General features: G+C 41.6%; 1 protein-coding gene and 1 pseudogene across 17 annotated transcripts in view; both read left to right on the forward strand.

The window, feature by feature from the left end:
* The window catches only part of NEK11 (NIMA related kinase 11), a 255,460-nt gene that overhangs the window by 190,841 nt on the left and 44,329 nt on the right, over nt 1–20,290 (forward strand). For 13 of the 17 annotated variants that reach the window (XM_038570830.1, XM_038570831.1, XM_038570834.1 and 10 more), the window contains one exon: nt 10,193–10,289. The exons of 2 other annotated variants lie outside the window; for them this stretch is intronic. In XM_038570830.1, the coding sequence (XP_038426758.1) occupies nt 10,193–10,289 (97 nt within the window). Of the gene's footprint in view, nt 1–10,192; nt 10,290–14,590; nt 14,645–15,874; nt 16,181–20,290 lie in introns of those variants that run through there. 2 more of the 17 variants (XM_038570837.1, XM_038570838.1) reach the window with 2 other exon arrangements.
* On the forward strand, nt 4,576–4,830 carry LOC100686294 (annotated as a pseudogene).

The raw sequence follows: 20,290 nt of genomic DNA on the forward strand, positions 1-20,290 counted from the left end.
AAAGGAAATGAGCATTTGCAAACCCCTGAACTCCTGTTGTTTTTAATCTTCCATATCGTTCAGCTGAATATTTGTTGTGTGAAACAACCATGTAGTAAAAATAGAAAGTTTATTTCCCATCTTCTGGTATTTATTATCTCCCCTATGAGTAGCAGGTTTTCTTTCCCAAGCTGACCCACTTTTTCCCAACTAATTTAATTTTGGTGGAGACAGTGGGGTGCTATTGGGAAGTTGTCCTGTGCAAGGCACTATGGTGGGTGCTGTGGGGTCAAGGGAGGCAGTGGAAATTCATCTTGGGTCTCTCTACCAACAACAGAGCACCTTTCTGTGTATCACTGCATTTGAGCCTTACTGAAGCTTTGTGCACAGGTTTTTTTGCCCAGATGAGGAAGCTGAGTCACAGAAGTTTTGTAACGTAGCAAACATCAGAGGCAGGACTCTATGGCAGCTCACAGTGCTCATCTAAGTGTGCCCCAGCTTCCTTACGACTGCGAGCCTCTGGAGGTTGTTGTATCCTGGGCCATCTCCTTTCCTCCTGACTACTTTCTTCACCAGCCTCCTCAGGGCACTTGGCTTGGGCACAGCTGCTGCTGCATGGTTGGCAACAACTTCTCTAGGTGGTGGCTTCCATCCTGTGCCTGTGGAATAGTACTCTGAAAGAATTGCTCAAGGGGAGGGCTAAAGGGTTACATCGGTATTTCTATTATCACTTTTGTTTAATGCTCAACTTGTTCATGTCACTAAGACAATCACCTCATACCCCACTTCTCCCCAAACCCAGTACCCATGTGTCATGGCGAGAGTTCTTCAGGAAGCAGCCTCTGACATGAAGTCGGGTGGGCAGGATGCTTATTTGGGAGTGCCCTCAGGAGAGTCCTGAGGACAGGAGGGGAAGGAAGTAGGGTGAGGCAGAGGGAGGACAGTGCAGTGATGCTGTCCTGACAATCCTGGCCCAAACTCATGGGGAGTTCTGGACTTAACAGAATTGTCTGCATGAGCCAAAATGGCCAAGCTTTCTACCTCTACTATGGTCAGTCATTAAATGTGGGCCACATGAGAAGGGTATGCTCTTGGGCAAGGCAGCCTTCTATGACTGAGGCAGGTCCAGAAGGGGCCACAGCTGGAGGCTGGCTGTGTACAGTGCTCCGGGCAGCTGGGGAATAGCTCCTTTCTTGAAATCGTTGGTGGTGTTAAGGTAACATAGTGAAGACAGAGCAGCCTGCTTCGCAGATTCTTAGGCAATTTAATCGACATCCTGAGACCCACTGTCGTCACAAGAGAAGCTCAAGGAAAAATGTTCACAAAGATGGGGGTCAGATAAGCCTCTGAGCAGAGTAGGATGGCCTTCACATGCCCTACTCATTCGTGGCCCTTCATAATAAGCCCTGAACCATCATCTGGAGAGGTAGAGAGATGAGATGACAGATGTAATGTTTTCCCCAAATTTCAACCTTTGGAGGAGGGGTTTTGTTTGATAATTTCCTGATTTCTCAAAATCAGCTCTTGAAAGTCCTTATCTGGATGTGTCACTTCTGTGAGGGATTAGAAAGATCACACATTTGGCAGTCAGGAAGCCATGGTTCTAGTCCTGACTCAGCCTCTTTTCTTATAGCTCTGTGACCTCAAGCAAGCCTCACAACCTCTCTTGGCCTCAGTTTCCCCATCCGTAAGATGAAATAATTTTGGCATGAAGAGGTCTATAGTCACTTCCAACCCAGAATCATGAAGTTTCTCTATCATTGAGGCCAGGAGTTGATAAACTACATACAACTCACAGGCAAAATCTGGCCCAATACCTGTTTTTATAAATAAGGTTTCACTAGAACACAGCCATGCCTATTTATTTACCTCTTGCTTATGGCTGTTTTCATGCTACAACAGCAGAGTTGAGTAGTTGCAACAGAGATTGTTTGGCCTGCAAGTCTAAAATATTTACCACTTGACTTTTGACAGAAGAAGTTTGTCAGCCCATTGGCAAATCTTCCATCAGGTGCCATTCTAAAGAGCAGGAACAATATGGTTCATGAGGACATGCCTTTGCAATAACTTGGGCCAAGAAGGGTAACTGTGTTTCTGGAGTATTCCTGAGGCACTTGCAGGACAGGTGAGAGTAAAAGAGTAGGAGAGAAACATTCTGTATGTACTATGCACCAAGGGCAGTGTCTGCAAGGATTCCTGAGTAAGCAATGTCCCAGGTGCTTAAGGGGGATCTTGTTTGCCAAAATATCCAGCCCTGCAGTCCCTGCATCAGCAGTTTATTACCCACGTGGCAGGATATTTAGCAGGGAGGGCAAATGCAGGTTTTTGTTTTACCATCAAGGTCATTTGTCTAGGCACTGAGCTGGGAGGAGTAAATAAGTAAAGTAAACATGTAAAGGGAAATTTTGGAGGAAATGAGAAAAGAATCTCTCTCTGCTGGTGAAATGTCATCAAGCTGTCACTCCTTCAGGGAAAATAGCTCTGCTGGTAAGAGACCATAGAAGTAGGAGGAATCCCAGCAATATTAACTATTACGAACTGTGCTCTGCACTCTCACGAAACACAGCTTCTAGTTGCTTACTTACTCTCTCATCATATCTTCTTGTGTTCATCTCACTGTCAAAACATTCCCAGGGGGTAGAATCAAGTGTTATAATCCTCATCATCCTGTATTTCAGGTGGGGAATGACTTCAGGATGATTGTGCCTGATGTCTTATGGTGCCTGGAGAATTTATTGTTGGTCCCAACCATTTGCCTCTTAATATTTGATCCTTTTGGTTGCTTTGCATTGTTGTTGTTGTTAGTATTGGTGTTGCCTTCCCGAGGAAATACCACCTCACAAGAGGTCCAGGGAGATGTCTTATACTAGATCATAGAAGGCTCTGATTGAGAGAAGGCCCTCAGTCTAGTGAAACCACTTAAATATAAAGTGAGCAAACTGAGGCTCAGGAAAGTGGCCTGAGAGCCATGTAGCTGGTGAGAATAGAACTAGAACAATAACTGTGGTCCTCTAACTTGACGGCTAGTACATTTTTCCACAGACCCTCAATACCCCTCTTTGTAGCATAGTGTCTTATGTATATGTACAAAGTGACACCCTGGTGATTATCTAGACAGATATCCTGTCTTCCCCAGTGGATTGCAAGCTATTTCTGGGTTAAGGATCATGGCTAGGCTACTATTTAAATTACCTTTAACTCCTACCTTTGCGCATCTAAAGTATAATCCGTCCCTTAAGGAACTATAAGAAAATGAGCAAATTAAACCCAAAGCAAGCAGAAGGGAGGAAATAATAAAGACTAGAGTGGAAATAAATGAAATTAAGACTAGAAGACCCATAGAGAACACCAACAAGATCAAAAATTCCTTAAAAGATAAACAATTAATAAATCTTTAGCCAATAATGTCCAAAAAAATAAGAAAGAAGACTCAAATTCATGAATCAGAAATGAAAAGGGAGACATTACTACTACTCTTAAGGAAATGAAATAGATTTTAAGGGGCATAGTATGAACAACAAACTGCGAACAAATTAGGTAACTTACAGGAAATGGACAAATTTCTAGAAAAACACATTACCAAAACTGAGTCAAGAGCAAGAACTCTGAATAGGCCTTTAACAAGTAGATCAAAGTAGTAAACTAAAAACTTCCAGTAGAGAAAAGCCCAGGCCTAGAAGGCTTCACTGGTGAATTATGCCAAATATTCAAAGTATTAATTCCAATTCTTCACAAACTCTTCCAAAAAATGGAATATGAGAGGACACTTACCAACTTATTTTTTGAGGCCATTCTTTGATACCAAAACCAGACTATATCACAAGATGTCACACAAATAAAAAGGATGAGCCGATATCCATCATGAATATATGTGCAAGAATCATCAACAAAATGCTACTAAAATGAACCCAGCAACATCTAAAAAAGGGATTATACTTGAGGATCAAGTGGGATTTACCCAAAGAATATGAGGTCATTTAACATCAGAAAATCAATTAATGAAATACAATATATTAAGAGAATAAAGGACGAAAGTGATATAATTATCTCAATAGATGCAGAAAATGCATTTGACAAAATCCAACATCCTTTCCTGACCCCCCCCCCAAAAAAAAACAAAAAAAAACAAACACTCAACAAAGAATAGAGAGGAACGTCCTAAACCTGATGAAGGAAATCTCTGAACACACCTACAGCTAATTCATACCTAATGGTGTAAGAACGAATGTTTTCCCCCCGAAGATCAGGAACATGACAAAGACTTCATTCACCTCTTTCATTTAGCACTCTGCTAGAGGTTCTAGCCAGGAAAATTAGTCAAGGGGAAGAAATAAAAGGCATCCAGATTGGAAAAAAAGAAATAAAACTATCTCTATTTGTAGATAACATCCTCTTGTACATAGAAAATCCACTAAAAACTATTAGCACTAATAAACAAGTGAAGCAAGATTGCAGGATACAAGATCAATACACTAAAACCAGTTATATTTCTATACACTAGCAATGAACATTTCAAAGATGAAATTAAGAAAACAATTCCACCTATGATAGCATCAAGAATAAAATACTTAGATGTAGGACACCACCGTGACCAAAATGGCCAGAAGACTCACTGCCTTCCTCAAGGATGCCTGGGCCAAGGAGCTGTTGCTGGTTGCGTCCTTCACCGTCAGAGGCCTCACTAGAATTCTGCCCACCCTCAGCCCTTTCACCAAATACACCACCATGACCAACCAGGTCAAGCCCTACAACTATCCAGTACCCCTCTGAGATTATGGGAATGTATCCAATGTGCCTAGCCACTACTAGGACCCCCATGGCCCAAGCTTGGAGTAGCTGAAAAAGTTGTGAGCACCTCCAGTGACCTAGAGGCCCCCTCTTCTGTGGCCAATAAAATGTGAAAAATCGACCCTCCCCCCCCAAAAAAGAATAAAATACTGAGATAGAAATTTAATATGATACATGTCTTATGCTGAGATGAACTTTAGAGGTACAAAGATGAACAGAGTATAAAATATTTACAAATTACACATCAGATAAAAGTTTAATATCTATATTACACTTTACAACTTAACATGGAAATACAAACAACTCAATTTAAAAATGGACCAAGGACTTAAATAGATATTTTTTTCAAAGAAGATATATAAATGACCAATAACCACATGAAAAGTCTTTAGGGAAATGCAAATTAAAGCCACCACGAGATACCACTCACATCCACTAGGATGGCTATAATTTAAAAACCAGAAAATAACAGTGTTGGTAAAGATGTGGAGAGCCCTCACACACTAATAGTGGGAAGGTAAATGGTGTAGCTGCTGTGGAAAACGGTTTGGTGGCTCCTCAATCAGCTATATATGGAATTACCATATGACCCAGCAATTCTACTCCTAGATATATTCTCAAAAGGACAGAAAATGGGTACTCAGATACTTGTATGCCAATGTTTATTGCGGCAGTACTCGTAAAACTCAAAAGATGGAAACAACTCCAGTGTCCATCAACAGATAAATGGATAAACATGATGCGATATATACATACAACGAATATTATTTACCCGCAGAAAGGAAGTGTTGATACATGCCACGCATTGCTGAACCTTGAAAATAAGTGAAATAAGCCAGATACAAAAGGTCACGTAAGCTGTGGTTTCATTTATATAAGGTACCTAGAACGGTAAAATTCACAGACACAGAAAGTGATTAGAGGTTTGTAGGGACTTAGGGGAGAAGTGGGGGAATTATTGTTTAATGATCATAGGGTTTCTGTTTGGAGTGATACAGAAGTTTTGGAAATATGTAGCGGGGATAGTTGCCCATGGTGCATGTACTTAATGCCATTGAATTGTACACTGAAAAATGGATTAAGAAGTAAAAAAAATAAGGTGAACAGGACAAATCTCTGCAATCAGGAAGCTTACTAACTAGTTGGGAAAGCGTTAGGGGAGTAGAGGAATAGATTTATCCCTGTGATTCCGAGTGTTAGAAAGCACAACTGGCAGATAGCACCTCGGCCAACACCTAGCACAGTGGCTGCCGTAGAGTGGATATGCATTCTGGGAAGTTTCAAGTAGGGTAGCCAGCATCTAGGACCGTGGAATAAGACAAGGCCTGGTTTCGAGTGCAGCTACATACTGTGTCAGTTGTATGAACATGGGTAAGTTACTGTCTCAAAGCTCAACGCCTAGTTCACAGGACCCTCACATGACATGATACAGGTAAGATGCTTAGCACCGGGCACCTGGCGCTTGTCTACTAAAAAAAGGGTTAGCCTTTATTGTTGCTGTTGTTGTTGTTAATGATGAATTGGGATGAATTTGTATAGGAATAAAGTTTTTAAAAGACTATAAGCCTAAGTACTGAAATATAAGTCCCACATCTGAGATAAGAAGGTACAGGAACCTAGGGCAGAAAGCTGGGGTGAGCCGTGGAAGGATGGGATCAAGGAAAGGAGGATGGCAGAGAGCTGACCATGACAGGGCCCAGAGGAGAGGGCAAGAGAATGTGAGAGAGATAGACCCCAGGCTCCATGACAGGAGGAAAGAGTGTGGCTGGTTCAAAAGGAGACTCAACAGAACTGCCAAGTGGCATCTGTCTGCAGTTGTGTTTCCCTAGTGCCACAGGTCCTCCTTGTCCCAGGGAAGGCCTTGTTGGGGATGCAGGAAAGGAAGCAAGAGCTCAGATTGTTCCATGTTACATTTCCTGTCACCACCTTCTTTTCAAAATGTCTGGATGCTGTGTTTTGATGCTGACCTGTGGTTTGAGCTGTGAGCACAGTGGTATTCTCCAAGGGCATGACCATAGTCACTCTCCCTTTATTCTAATGGGATCACAGTCCCCTTCTAAGGAACACACAGCCCACACAGTGAGTGGGTAGGAGAAAGCAGGACATGGTTGCCATTGGATCCCCTGCTCTTCTCTGGTTTGAGACCAAAGTCAGAGCCACTGAACACGTGCCACAGGGCTTTTCACAGAGATGCACCCGAGTCAGGTATCTTCAGAACTCACCACTAATGTAATAGACTAGTCAGAGAGTTTTTTGTTTTTTGAAAAATCTACCTTGGCTATCCCTTGCATGTACACATACCCACTTTTTAAAAATCACCATAGGTATAAGCTGTGTTTGATGACTGGTTGGTGCACGTTCTTCTGTCTTAGAAACTGAAAGGAGAAGAGTGCTGTCTAAGCAATGCTTCATGTCAGATCCACTGTTCTTTAGAAAAAAGATGGAAGTGTAGCAAAAGTGAGGGGCAGACTTACTCATGGGAAGGTACCACTTCCAACTCCTGCCTGAAGGCTCCTTGGGAAGGGAGATGGTATATAGTTCTCCTGGGAAATTTGTGAATCCATAAATGCACCTAATATTATGTGTCTTACACATACATACTACTTCCAAGTCTATGGATATTTTGTTGAAATTAATAAAGAGAATATTAATTTGAGAAAATCAACATGGATTCATCTATTTTTTACATCTGAAAAAGCAGAGATCTAGAACCAGAGCTTCATGGGCCTGCAACCAGAGCAGTTGCATGGTGTCCCAGGCTCAGAAAGAGGCCTTGAACCTGGAGTTCAATAAAATTCTTAATAATTTTATTTTTGAATTTGTGTTTTATGAGTGAAGTCTGATGGGACAATGGGACCTATGCTAGGGACTTGATACCTCACTTATACGCAGCCTCCAGCCACCTCCCTGAGAAGGGTTCCCTACCATCCTTTCCCTAACTACCCGGCTCCTACCACCCTCCATTCCCTATGAGGCCATATGCACAGTAGGGGAGGATCAGGGTCGGGTGGGGCCCTTGAGCCCCTGCAAGGGTCTTCAGCCTCCTTGAGAGTATCTATCCCAGTTCTGAGGGAGAATATTAAGTGCCCAATAAAAAAACACCATGACAGTCCAGAGAAACAGAAGAAAGAAATCAATTTTTCTCTTGTTTTTGAACAGGGGGCCTTGCACTGTCATTCAGTTCTGGGCCTCACAAATTATGTTGCTGGCCAGTCTAGAGCCTTATCAAAATGTGGCCCCAGGACCAACAGCATTGATATCAGTTGGAAGCTTCTTAGAAATGCAGAATCCAGGTCCTACCCACACATACCAAGATAGAATTTACATTTTAACAGGAGCTCTGGGCGATTCATATTAAAGTTTGAGAAGCAGCTGTCTAGAACACACTCTGGGATTCAGTGACCCTGGGATTCATTGAATAAGGTGAAGTCTGTGCTTCTAGCCCAGTCGTTTTCATCATGATTGCTAAATGTGTTGTCCTTTTCTTTGACATAAAGCAACTGCTATTCATGGTGAAAGGTGGGATGGAGAGGAAAAAGCCTGGCCAAGAAGAAAAACTAAAAAAGGAATTGGTCTGAGCACCAAGCTTTGCCAGCCCCGGTGCTTGAAATGTTGTTTGCCTTGCTCTCTACTCTTGGGTTCACGGCTTAGCATCTTTCCCATCAGTGCTGAGAGCCCTACTGAGGGGAAGAGTGGCCACATTAAAATAAACTGCAACTCTTCTGGAAATTTCTTTGACCTTTATTTGCATGAGTCTTCAGGACTTGGCAGCTCTCTGGAAGAGAAGGGAAAGCAGCACCTTCTTTTCAGTCTTGGCAGAACTGGTTTTTGAGCTTGCGTTTTACTTGGCATGGTGTGGTTATTGTTTTAGTAACTTCAGGATCTAGGAAAGATGATTATAAAAAGCAACCGACAAGAACATGAAATGACCCCCCCCCCCCCCCCCCATGCATCTCTCCTCCTCACAGAAGCCTTCCTTGGGGAGAAGCAGCTGTCTGGCCAGAGCTGGTGGGAGGGAAAAGCTGAAATAAAGCTTCCGTCTGATGCCAGGGAAGGCTGAGGCAGGTCTGGCCTCAGGATGTGGAAGGAGGGTAATCTCCAGGAGGGAGCAAAAGGAGAGCAATCAGTCACTGGCACTTGTGTCTTAACGTGGGGGCATAACTGGTGATGTACCAGGAAGAGCAGGTTGTTAATTTAACTATTTGTGAATGTGCCCTTTATAGAATTCGTACCTGTTGATCTGATAATTCTGCATCTAGGGATAGAGGCTGAGAGGAGATCTGACGAAGAGTTAAATGTTCATCTCGGTGCTGTCCATAAGAGCAAACAGTTCAAAACATGTCCTCCAAGGGGGGGGTGTACAAAAGAAGGGTGTATCTGAGGAATGTTAGAATTTGCATTTAATTTTTTAAACTTAAAAATATCAGAAGAAAGCTGTACTAATATGTGAGATGAGAATTGGCTCTCAGTCCCTTATCTGGTCCCTAAATCAGACAGTCACATATTATAAGAGATCAGGTGGGACGAGTGGGAGTATCACAGCCCGAGTCCCTTCTGGGGCAACTACGTGGATATAATTTATAAATGAATATCAGAGCGTTCAATGTCTTCTCCTGATGGAGTGTGAGGCACGTAGTCGGGGATGTAAGGAATATAGGAGGAATATTCTATCCCAGTCAGGAATGACCATGCAAACCCAACTCTGGTTGACCCCAGCCCTCGCTCAGGGGCCCACCTTAGCTTCTTAGTGGGAAGTAGTGTGGTTTCAGCTGATGGACTATTTCTTTGCCTTCAGTTCCAACATGCCTTGTAAGAGCCTCCGGGGCATATCGGGAGGACCTGTAGCTTTCTCAGCAGATTTCCTAACTGCAGCTCTCATTAACAACGCTTTACCTCCTGAACCCAGTTTTGGTTTTCTGCTCTATTCTGCTGAAGTTCATGGCTGCAGATGACTGCCCACCAGCTCCGGTCAGCATCTTGCTTTCCGCTGCAAAAAAAGCAATGTTCAGGTGTGGGATTAAGATAAAGGGAAAACTAAGCTTATTAGAAAAACTGTCTCAGTCATCGAAGCAAATACCACACCTGCTGAGAGAGACTGCCGGAGGCTGCTTTGGCCATAGATGCGTTTCCCTCGAGCTTTCTAGTATAAAGCCCATCTTCTAAATAATGGTGTTCTTTTTAAATAATCCTTTTGGAGAGAGGCTTAGTCCTGGAATTCCTTGTGCATATTAAAACTATAAATAATCTTGTCATTAGGAATAAATCTCCTTAATGTGCATGTCATAATTGAATTCATCTCTAATTAATGTAGCATTACCTAGTGGCAAAGGTGGATTAACTTCTGTTTTCTGATTGCCCTTGAATGTTTCCTCCAAGTTGCTGGAGGGCTGATGAAGTCAGTGAGGCCTGTGCATTGATTTTTCAGACACAAGGACCATGACCAGCACAGCTCCAGACATGTCCCCGGGACCAGCAACATTCAACAGCACAGGGGCCAGGACCAAGATGAAACACATGAAGGAGTAAGTGGCATGCTGCTTGACCCCTAGGAGAGTGGAGTGTTAGAACATATTGACAAAGAGTCCTGTCCTATCATGGAGCGCTGCTCCGCTTGGTCTCCACAAAAACAACAGCGATGCTTTTCTAGAAGCAAAGGTGAATGGAATGTGTAAAAATTCAGTTGGAAAGGCCTGAATCTGCCTCAGAAACTGCTGCTAAGGTCTGAATGTGCATTTACCCCCTGCCACCGGCCTCCCCCAAATTCAGACGTTGAAACCCTAACCTCCAAAGGAGAGGGTATTAGTAGGTGGGGCCTTTGGGAAGTGCTTAAATCATTAGGCCTTGTGAATGGGATTAGGGCCTTATAACAGAGGTTCCAGAGAGCTCCCTAGCTCCTTCTGCCATGTGGAGACACAAGGAGAAGGCGCTGGCTCTGAATCAGGAAGACGGGGTCCTCTCCAGAAGGCGACCATGCTGTTGCTTTGATCTTGGACTTCCCAGCCTCCGGAGCTGTGAGCAATACATTTCTGTTGTTGATAAGCTACCCAGTCTATGGTATTTTATAGCAGCCCTAGAGAATAAAGGCAGCACCTGTTACAGACTTCTTGGCAAAGAAGAAACACCCAGGTTCCTAGTCTAAATTTTCCTGTACAGTTCATGTCTCTAGATTGAGGTTGGCAAATTCTCTCTGTGGGGGGCTAGATAGTAAATAGTTTCGGCTCTGTGGGCCATACAGTTTCTGTCACAATTACTCAGCCTTGCTGTTGGAACAAAAGCATCCTTAGGGGCACCTCAGTGGCTCAGTTAAATGTCTGCCTTGGGCTCCGGTCATGATCTCAGGGTCCTGGGATTGAGCCCACAGGCTCCCTGCTCAGTGGGGAGTCTCCCTCTCCCTCTGCCCCTGCCCTTGCTTGGGAGCACACATGCTCTCTCTCAAACAGATAAATAAAATCTTTCTTAAAAAGCAGCCTTAGGTAATATATAAATAAGTAAGCATGACTGTGCTTCAATAAGACGTTGTTTCAAACTGATATTTGAATTTTGTATAGTTTTCAGGTATCACAAAATATTGTTATTTTGATTTTTTTCAACCGCTTAAAAATGTAAAAACAATTCTTAGCTCACAAGATGTACAAAAACAGGTGGCAGGCCACAGATTTGGCCCGTGGGCTCTAAAGTTTGAAGACCCCACCTACAGATGTTCCAACTCAGAAACTTCTTTCTAAAATCGACTTCCTATACTGATGGTGAATGGTTAGGAAAGTTTGGCAAAATGAATACTCAGGAAAGTTTGGCAAAAATTATTTTTCAATCGATTCACATTTATATTGCAACACTACACGTCATCGTACAGCTTAATGTTTGAAAGCAAAGGAGAAAAAAGTACTGGAAATTATTTCTAAACCAAAAGCTAGTAATGTATTTAGATACTTATTGTTTCAAGTCCTGCTTAGGTCTGAGTGGCCACATAGTAACAGAGTTTACCATGGCAACAAAGTGATGCCCAGGAACTGGAAGGAAGAGGGATTTTGGACTAAACTTTCCTGCCTCTGCCTGCTTCCACTTCTCTTTGCTAGGAGACTGTGGAGAAGCCTTTGCTAATCTCCCAGTTCTGATAATCTTCAAAGAAAAGCTACTCAACTATTTTGCTCTTAAAATTTAATAATGTGGTATTGTCAGATGCTTGATCTAAGACTTCATTACTCTTGCAAAGTACCCAACATCCCATTTGCTAATGTATTATGAAATGCTTTAAATAATTAAAATGAAAGTAGTTTTGGCAAAATAAATGGCAAAGATGCGTTCTGGTGATTTCATTTTAGTATTTTTTTTCCATCCTTGTTGCTTGACTGAATTTGAATTTGAACTGGGTATTTTCTGGCTTATGTTTTAATGCGGGTTAGTGCAGTGTGGATTCCCTCCCCGTGGTCGGTATTGCTTCTTTGGCAGAATAACCTGCCGTCCCCTCGTATCCCATGTAACAAGGCCCCATACCATTCCAGAAAAGACGAAAAGGAAATTGAGGCTATAGGGCTGAGTATCTTTTGAGGTCGTGGTGTTTCCTGTTCAAAGACTCAGAACACAGCCAAAAGAGAGGGGATCTTGCCATTCTTTCACATTCTTTGCACCATAATATAGTGTGTGCTCTGCATGTGGACACAAGTGTTGGGACACAACGAGAGATGAATTACCTTTATCCCAGGGAAATTACAATGCAGAGAAAACACCAAAATTCAAAGTGGAAAGCTAAATGACCACACAATGCTTTTGTAAGATGAGATAATAGTTAAGAACAGCCACTTTTTAAAGAAAAGTGGGATCATGGCCATGTGCCAAATGGAGTAGATGGTGAGAGTTTCGAGGTCAGAAAGGGAAAGTCAAAGAGGCCACTGGGTGAAGTGGGAACTTGGCCTTGTCCTTAATAGAGAGGTAGGATTTGGAAAGGTAAATAGAAGGGAGGGGAGGCTAGAGAACAATAGATTTGGAGTCAATCATGGCTTCACCAATAAATGGTTTTCTGATCTTAGGCAAGTGATTTTTCAAAGGTTACGTTTCCTCATCTGCAAAATGATCATAATATTAATGCCACAGTTGGGTCCCCAGGAAGGTGGGCTTGGAGATGGGGATTACTGTGTGGGAGGTTTGTGAGGGAGTGTTCATGAGGCCAACACATGTAGAAGGAAAGGGAAGGAAGTGGACTGGGCACAGGGACACATCAGGCTATGACAGTGGAGAGCTCTGAAGTGGGGATGGCCCTGCAGAGCTGTCCTGAGTTGGGACAAGAGGGCCAGACCTTTACAGCCCCGGGCCAACCAAGCAATGGATGTGGGCTCTCCTAGGAAGGGACTGTGACTGAACAAGATATTCTTCAGCCAAGGCTTTCCACCAGTGGTACCCCCGCCGCTGGAGAGCACCTGCAGGGCCCATGGTGATGAGGAAGTGACATAATGCAGATAAAATTGATACATACAAGGGGCTTTAAGTATCAAGGATTTAGTACCTATCATTAAGGAATAAAGAAGATAGCTTCTTATTAAAAAAACTATAAGGAATGCAAGGGGTATATTTTAGGGATCCTAATTGCATCAGGTTAATCATGTTAATTTTTTAAAAATTGATTTTGAAAAATATTAAGCCTATAGAAAAGTTTAAAGAATAGTGCAATGAATATGCTTCACCTAGATTCACCAGTTAACATTTTTGCATAATCTCTTCACTTCATATCTATATAATGTACACAAATATTTATACATTATTATAATTGTTATTACCGTGTTATTTGAGAATAAATTTTATTCATCATGATTTTTCACACTTAAATATTTAAGTGTGAAAGTCCTGAGAATATGGACATGCTCTTACATAACCTCAGTAAATGATTAAATTTAAGATATTTTACATCAATATATACTATGTAATATACTGATCAACATTCAAACTTCAGATTGACTAAATAATGTCCTTTATACCATTTTTTTTCTGATCCAGGATATAAGCCAGTTTCACACATTACATATAGTTGTTATGTGTCTCTGGTGTCATTTATTTAGAAACAGTTCCTCAGTTTTTGTTATCTTTCATGACACTGACATTTCTGAAGAGTACAGGTAGGTTATTTTGTAGACTGTCCCTCGATTTGGCTTTGTCTGGTATTCCTTTATGATTAGATCTAGGTTTTCCATTTTGTATGATATCCTATATAAGTGATACTGTGTCCCGAATTTTTTAAAAGACTTATTTATTTATTTGAGAAGTGGGTGGGGCAGAGGGAGGGAGAGAATCCCAAACAGACTCCACATTGAGTGCAAGCCCAATGTGGGGCTCAATCTCACCACCCTAAGATCATGACTCGAGCCAAAACCAAGAGTCAAACGCTTAACTGACTGTGCCACCCAGGCTCCTCTCCTGATTTTTTTTTTTTTTTTTTTTTTTAAAATAGGTCTTTTTTTTAATTTTTTATTCATTTATGATAGTCAGAGAGAGGGAGAGAGAGAGAGGCAGAGAGAGAAGCAGGCTCCATGCACCGGGAGCCTGATGTGGGATTCGATCCCCGATCTCCAAGATCGCGCCCTGGGTGGGCCAAAGGCAAGCGCCAAACCGCTGCACCACCCAGGGATCCCTGATTTTTTAAAAATTTAATTTGGAAAGTTACAGACATACAAAAGTAGTCAGAATAATATTATTAATCCCAATGGACTCATCAGTCAGATCAAAAATGATCAACTCATGGTAAACCTTGTTTTATCTCTACTCCCAACTATTATCCCATGTTACTCTTAGAAGAGTCCCATTCACCATATTTTGTCATCCATTAATTTTTCAGTTATATGTGAATTTGAACCTGCTCTCTGACATCTCCCTTTTGGATGTATGTGAGGTATGTCAGACTCAGATGTCCATTCAAACTCCTGATTTCCCTCCCAAATCTGTTCCCTTCACAGTCTTCCCCATCTTTACATAAGTAAGGTAAGGTCCAGGGAAGAACAAACCTTCTGACTCAGTCATCAATGCCTCTAGAGGTTTACTGTGTGATGGTTTACGGGTATCAGGCAAGTGGCTTCATCATCTCCTATTGTGAGAAATCAAAGCGCTCTAATGAAATTGGGGAGTAATATGTGCTGATCCTAATGCCATGTTTCTTCAAGTTCTCCCAAATGGGAGACCCTGAGGCTTGGTGAACACTATTATATGCAGTGGCAGGCATAGAGCAGACCCTAACATACTGGTCAGGAGGGGGAAGGTATGGGGCAGGAAGACAACAACTGCTGGAGTTCATATCACTGCTTATTATTACTAGTGTGCGCCCTTGAACAAGTTACTCAGCCTCCTTGTGCCTGAGAGTTCTCATCTGTAAAGAAGAGCCAATAAGGTTCCTACTTCATGGGGTTGTTGTAAGGTGATGTCATGTTGAGATCATGAATGTATGAAGTGCACTTAGGACAGTTCGTGGCACATAGTAAGTGCCCGGTAAATGTTAACAACTTACAATGAGACTCTCAATATATATGTGGTTACTTCCTCTTGAAAAGCCCCAAGTGAAGTATTTGAAGGTATTGGCATGTGTTAGTCTGCTAAGTGATGTTTTATACCTAAGGGCATCTGTGGGCGAAGAAGCTGTGAAGATATTTATATAGTGGTATTTTTTTTAAGCATGCAAAAAGAAGTGCCAGTTCTCTGGGAAAGTGTTATGAAGTTGTTGAATATAAAAACCAGCCATTTACCATCAGTCTCCAATACTCAGTTTCCTGTCACAGCTACTTTTTAACTCCTGCTGGGAGACCACTCCAGAGATGAAAATTCCTGCTGGGGGCACAGGCAGCACTGAGCTCTCAGCAGCTGTTAGGTGGTGCCACTCATAGTCTTTAGAAAGTCTGCAGAATCACAAGAAATCAGTATTGACTTCCTTTCTAAGTGGTTTCCATGCACACTTGAAGAGAGATTGTTATTCATATATGGATGGATGGATGGATGGATGGATGGATGGATGGATGGAAGAGCCTTTGTGGCTCTATGGGCCCCTGTGGTTTCACAAGTCTCCTGAAGCTTCTCCTCTGCCCTGAGGGGTTTTTGGATTTCTGTTGACAAGAGCTTTCTTTACCTCCATTAGCTGTATTTGATTCCAGACCTGGTTCCAGAATGGTGCAGTTGATCAGCTTCCAGCTCTGAAGATAGTAGGTGACACGCTGTTGCTAAGGGATCAATCCTTTAACCAACACAGGCCAATGTATCATGCCACAAAGGTGTTTTTCAACCTGAGTGAATAGTTCTCCTGGCCTTTCTATATCAAGTAATCTCACTAGAGTCCTTAGCTTTGCTACTTACAGTGTGGTCCATAGACCAACAGCATCAACATCATCTAGAAGCTTCTGAGACATGCAGAATCTCTGCCCTCACCCCTCCTAAATTAGAATCTGCACTTTAATAGATTCTCTGGAGATATATTACAGTTTGAGAAGCACTGAATCCAAAGGATTTCACCCTGAGGTAAGTTTGTTACCAGAGTATGAGTTGGGATCCATCTTAATAAAAGCCAAATATATAAAAATATATTTATGTTTTTAAAGCCTCAGTTTTTTAGACTTTTTTTTACTTGTTTTCTATTTTTTTTATTAAGGGAGATACAATTATATCTAAAAAACTCACCATTTTTAGTATTAGTTCTATGAGTTGACAAATGTGTAACAATAAAATTCACTTTTTTTGGTATATAGTTCTATCAATTTTGTTAAGTGCGTATAGTCATATAACCATCCCCACAGTCAAGATTGTGGACTAGTTTCTTTTTCTTTTCTTTTTCTTTCTTTTTTTTTGTGTGTGTGTGTGTGTGTGCGTGTGGACTAGTTTCTATAGAAGTTTATAGAACCTCTAAAAATTCCTTGTGCTTCCTCTCTGTAACCCATTTCTCCCATCATACCCTACTCCTGGCAACCATTGATCCATTTTCTGTCCCTATAGTTTTATCTTTTCCAGAATATTATATAAGTGGGCTCATCACTTAGCATCATAGGCCCCAATTGTAACTGGATGGTAGTTGTGGATATAGACCTAGATCTATGAATAGTTATATGAGAGACCCTTGTAGTAGTTCTGAATTCCTCTGTTCTCCATGGAATTGTCACAAGGAGAGCCAGGTTTGGGGTATAGTTTCAGACATGTCATGAGCAGTTGTCCTGAAGGTTTGGGGACTCACTAAGCCTGCCAGTAGAGGGACTCACTACCCAGGATACTTTGAAGAGGAACTTCTGGTTTCCCTGTCAGGGATTTGTCAGGTTCTTGCAGTGGCCAAGAGGCCTTAATGCCTGGGAACCATGGGGGTAGAGGTGGACTCTACTGTCCTGTCAGTGGGACAAAGTTCTAGGGATGGGATCCACCTGACTAAGACTCTGCCTGAGAATGGGCACCCGTGGAGAGAGCCTAAGGGTCTCCGGGAGCTTCTGAGCCCATTTCTCCAGTAGGAAAGTCAATGTCCTGAAAAATGTCTCAAAGTCTAGATTTTGGAGTTGAAGGGAAATAGCCACTTTTGGCTGAAGAAATTTCCTTGTTGAGAGGGATGGCAGCTCTTTGTGCTCACAGCTCTAATTCACCTCTACATTGACAATTCATGCAACAGGGCACAGGAAAAACAAAATATTTGTCTGTGTGGATGTGTGTCTCCTCTTTGAAAAATACAACGACACATATATCGGGCTTCCTGAAGTGGTTCACAGCTCACTGATATTCTGGTCTTTTTTTGAAGCCTTTTTCCCCCCCTTCTCTCTGTTTGATTTTAGATAGTTTCTATTGCTCTGTTTCCAACTTAACAAATCTCTTCCTCTGCAATGTCTGGTCTACTATTACCAGTGTATTTTTCATCTGAGACACTGTAGTCTGGCTCTACAAGTTTGATTTGAGTCTTTTTTTAATGTATATATCTTCATGTCTTTGATTAACATGGTCAATATTTCCTCTAGCTACTTGAACAAGAAGAATACAGCTTATTTTAATGTCCTCATCTGCTAATTATATTTTCATTATATATAAATATATATCTATTTTATCATTTCTGGGTTGGTTTTGATTGAATCTGATTTTGTCTCCTAATTTTAAGTAATACTTTTCTACTTCCTGTTATTCCTGGTGATCTTTGACTGAATGTCTGGCTTTGTGAATTTGACTTTGTTGGTGCTGGTTATTTTTGTTATCCCAGCAAGTCTTGAACTTTGTTTTAGGATTCAGTGAAGTTCCTGGGAAACAGTTTGATACCTTTGGGTCTTAGTTCTGAGCTTCATCATGTAGGACCAGGGCAGCCTTTAAGCTAAAGCTGATTATTGCACATTACTGTGGTGAGACCCTTCTGTATACTCTACCTAATGGCCAGTGAATTGTCAGGCTTAATAATAAAGGACATTTTGGCAAGTATGAAGAGGCACTCTTCCTGGCCCTGTGTGTGAGCTCCAAGTACTTTTCTCTTTATAGCTCTTTTGCCTGGTTCTTTCCTTTGCCTCAGTAATTTCCTCACATGCATGCAACCCATCTATATTTAGCCAAATCATTAGTCTCTATATGGGTATATCAAGGTTTATTTGTTTTAAATATTTAGAAATTGCTTTTTTTTATTACTTTTGTTTCTTAATTATGTAAAGAGGTTCCATGAGTCCAAAGTCAAATCCATAAAAAGGTATATTGAAAGAAGATAGCTTCTATCCTTGATTCCCTATCCTATTCTCTCTCTTCTCTAAAAGGGAATAATCTAAAAAAAATTATGGACCATCCTTTCATTTGAAAAATATATTCAAATAAAGACACCCTATCTCTCACTTCTTAAGAAATTGGTAGCATATTATATACACAGTTTTGTCTACTTTACTTAGCAATGTATCCTAGAGCAATGTATCCTTACTTCATAGTAGTATGTAGTGTTCTCACAGCTTCCATGGTGTCCTTTGTGTGGATGGACTGCTGTTCATTCGCCCTGTGCCCTAGATGGACATATGGGTTTTTCCAGCTTTAGCTTTTACAAATAGCACTATAATGAATAGCCTGTGCATTCAGCTTTTTTATTTCCAGTTTATCTTTGAGTTAAATGTTTAGAGATGGGATTGCTTGATCAAAAGGTAAATGCATATATAATTCTTGTAGGTAGTCCCAAATGCCATTTTGCATTCCAGCCAGCAATGTATGAAAATGCCTATTTTTTTGGTTTCCTCACAGCATATGTTATCAAACTTGCATTTTATGTTTTCTATTACCTTACCCCCCTCCTTTTTCTGCCTTCTCCACCATCCCCCCCCCCTCCAAAACTTTTTCTCTGTCTCTCTTATAAATGTAGTCTTTCACTTTTTTACTTTGCTTTTGGTATATTTTTTGGAATTTAGGAAGTTGTATTTTCATCTCTGTCAGCAAAAACACTTGAGAGTCAAGTACAGAAAATGTCTCAAAAATCTAGATTTGGAGTGAAAGGGAAGAAGCCACGTTTGGTCTCAGGGTTCAGCTGAATTTTCCAACCCATTTTACCAGCAACATTGTTTATTGGGAGTCAATGGTGTTGCTCACATGGATTAACAAAAAGTGATACTTTGGAGGGGGGGGGGACAGGGGTTAGACATTTAGCCCGTGGTTTTTGTGTGAATTATCTTAATGAGGTGAAGGAATTCATGATGCCCTAACTCCCTAACATGTAGGAGGAACACTTTTCCAGGACTGTTGATTTTGATGTCAGTGGTCTTAGCTGATGAACACCTGGAGTCAGTGTAGTGATGCCCAGATGGGCACTGCTCCCCCATAAGAGCATATATATATATATATATAGTCTTTGTTGAAGAAGGTGGAAAGCAAGGTATTTCTTATGGAGCTGCCTAGTGCCCTGGTGTATTTCACGGGATGCACTCACCACTTACTTGTGTGGTACACCCGACACAGCCACTTCGATACTCAACACTGGTTAATGCATTTGTGTGTGTGTATCACAGAGGCCTGTCCTTGGCCAGATGGCACTAGATCTTGTGTTAGCTGCAGTGGTTGCAGAGCTTTCTTTGAGTGCTGCAGGGCTACGGAGAGTTTCCTGCCAATTTCATTTCTTGAGCTCTCATGTCAGCTGTTTGGAAAGGTCAGAGCACAGCCCTGGCCGAGTACTGTGATGGGGAGGTAAAGTCAACTATTTAGAAGCTGCAGAAGGCACCTTGAGGTTCTATAGTAACCTTGAGGTTAAACATAGTAATTGGTTCAGTCTCCGCTAACTGGCTCAGAAGTTCTTGAAATTTTTCTGTCATTTTCAATCACAGAAGACCTTGACCTAGGAAGGTCAAACTGAAGATGAGAAGCCCACGACCTTTGTTGTCCTTCTCATTAACCTGATATACAGCTCATCGTGCAATAGCAATTACTTGTAAAAATGATGGTGGAGGACTAAGCACTTGCTAAAAATGCTTCCAAGATGGAGTTGCGTGAGGTTTGTAAAAGTATCAGCTCAGTTTTCTGAATTAGACCAAAGCCATAGCAATGTTTATATGAAGAGAAGCTTGCTTGCTTTCTTTTTTTTTTTTTT

Source organism: Canis lupus, chromosome 23, assembly GCF_011100685.1.
Source record: "Canis lupus familiaris isolate Mischka breed German Shepherd chromosome 23, alternate assembly UU_Cfam_GSD_1.0, whole genome shotgun sequence".
NCBI classification, from domain to species: domain Eukaryota; kingdom Metazoa; phylum Chordata; class Mammalia; order Carnivora; family Canidae; genus Canis; species Canis lupus.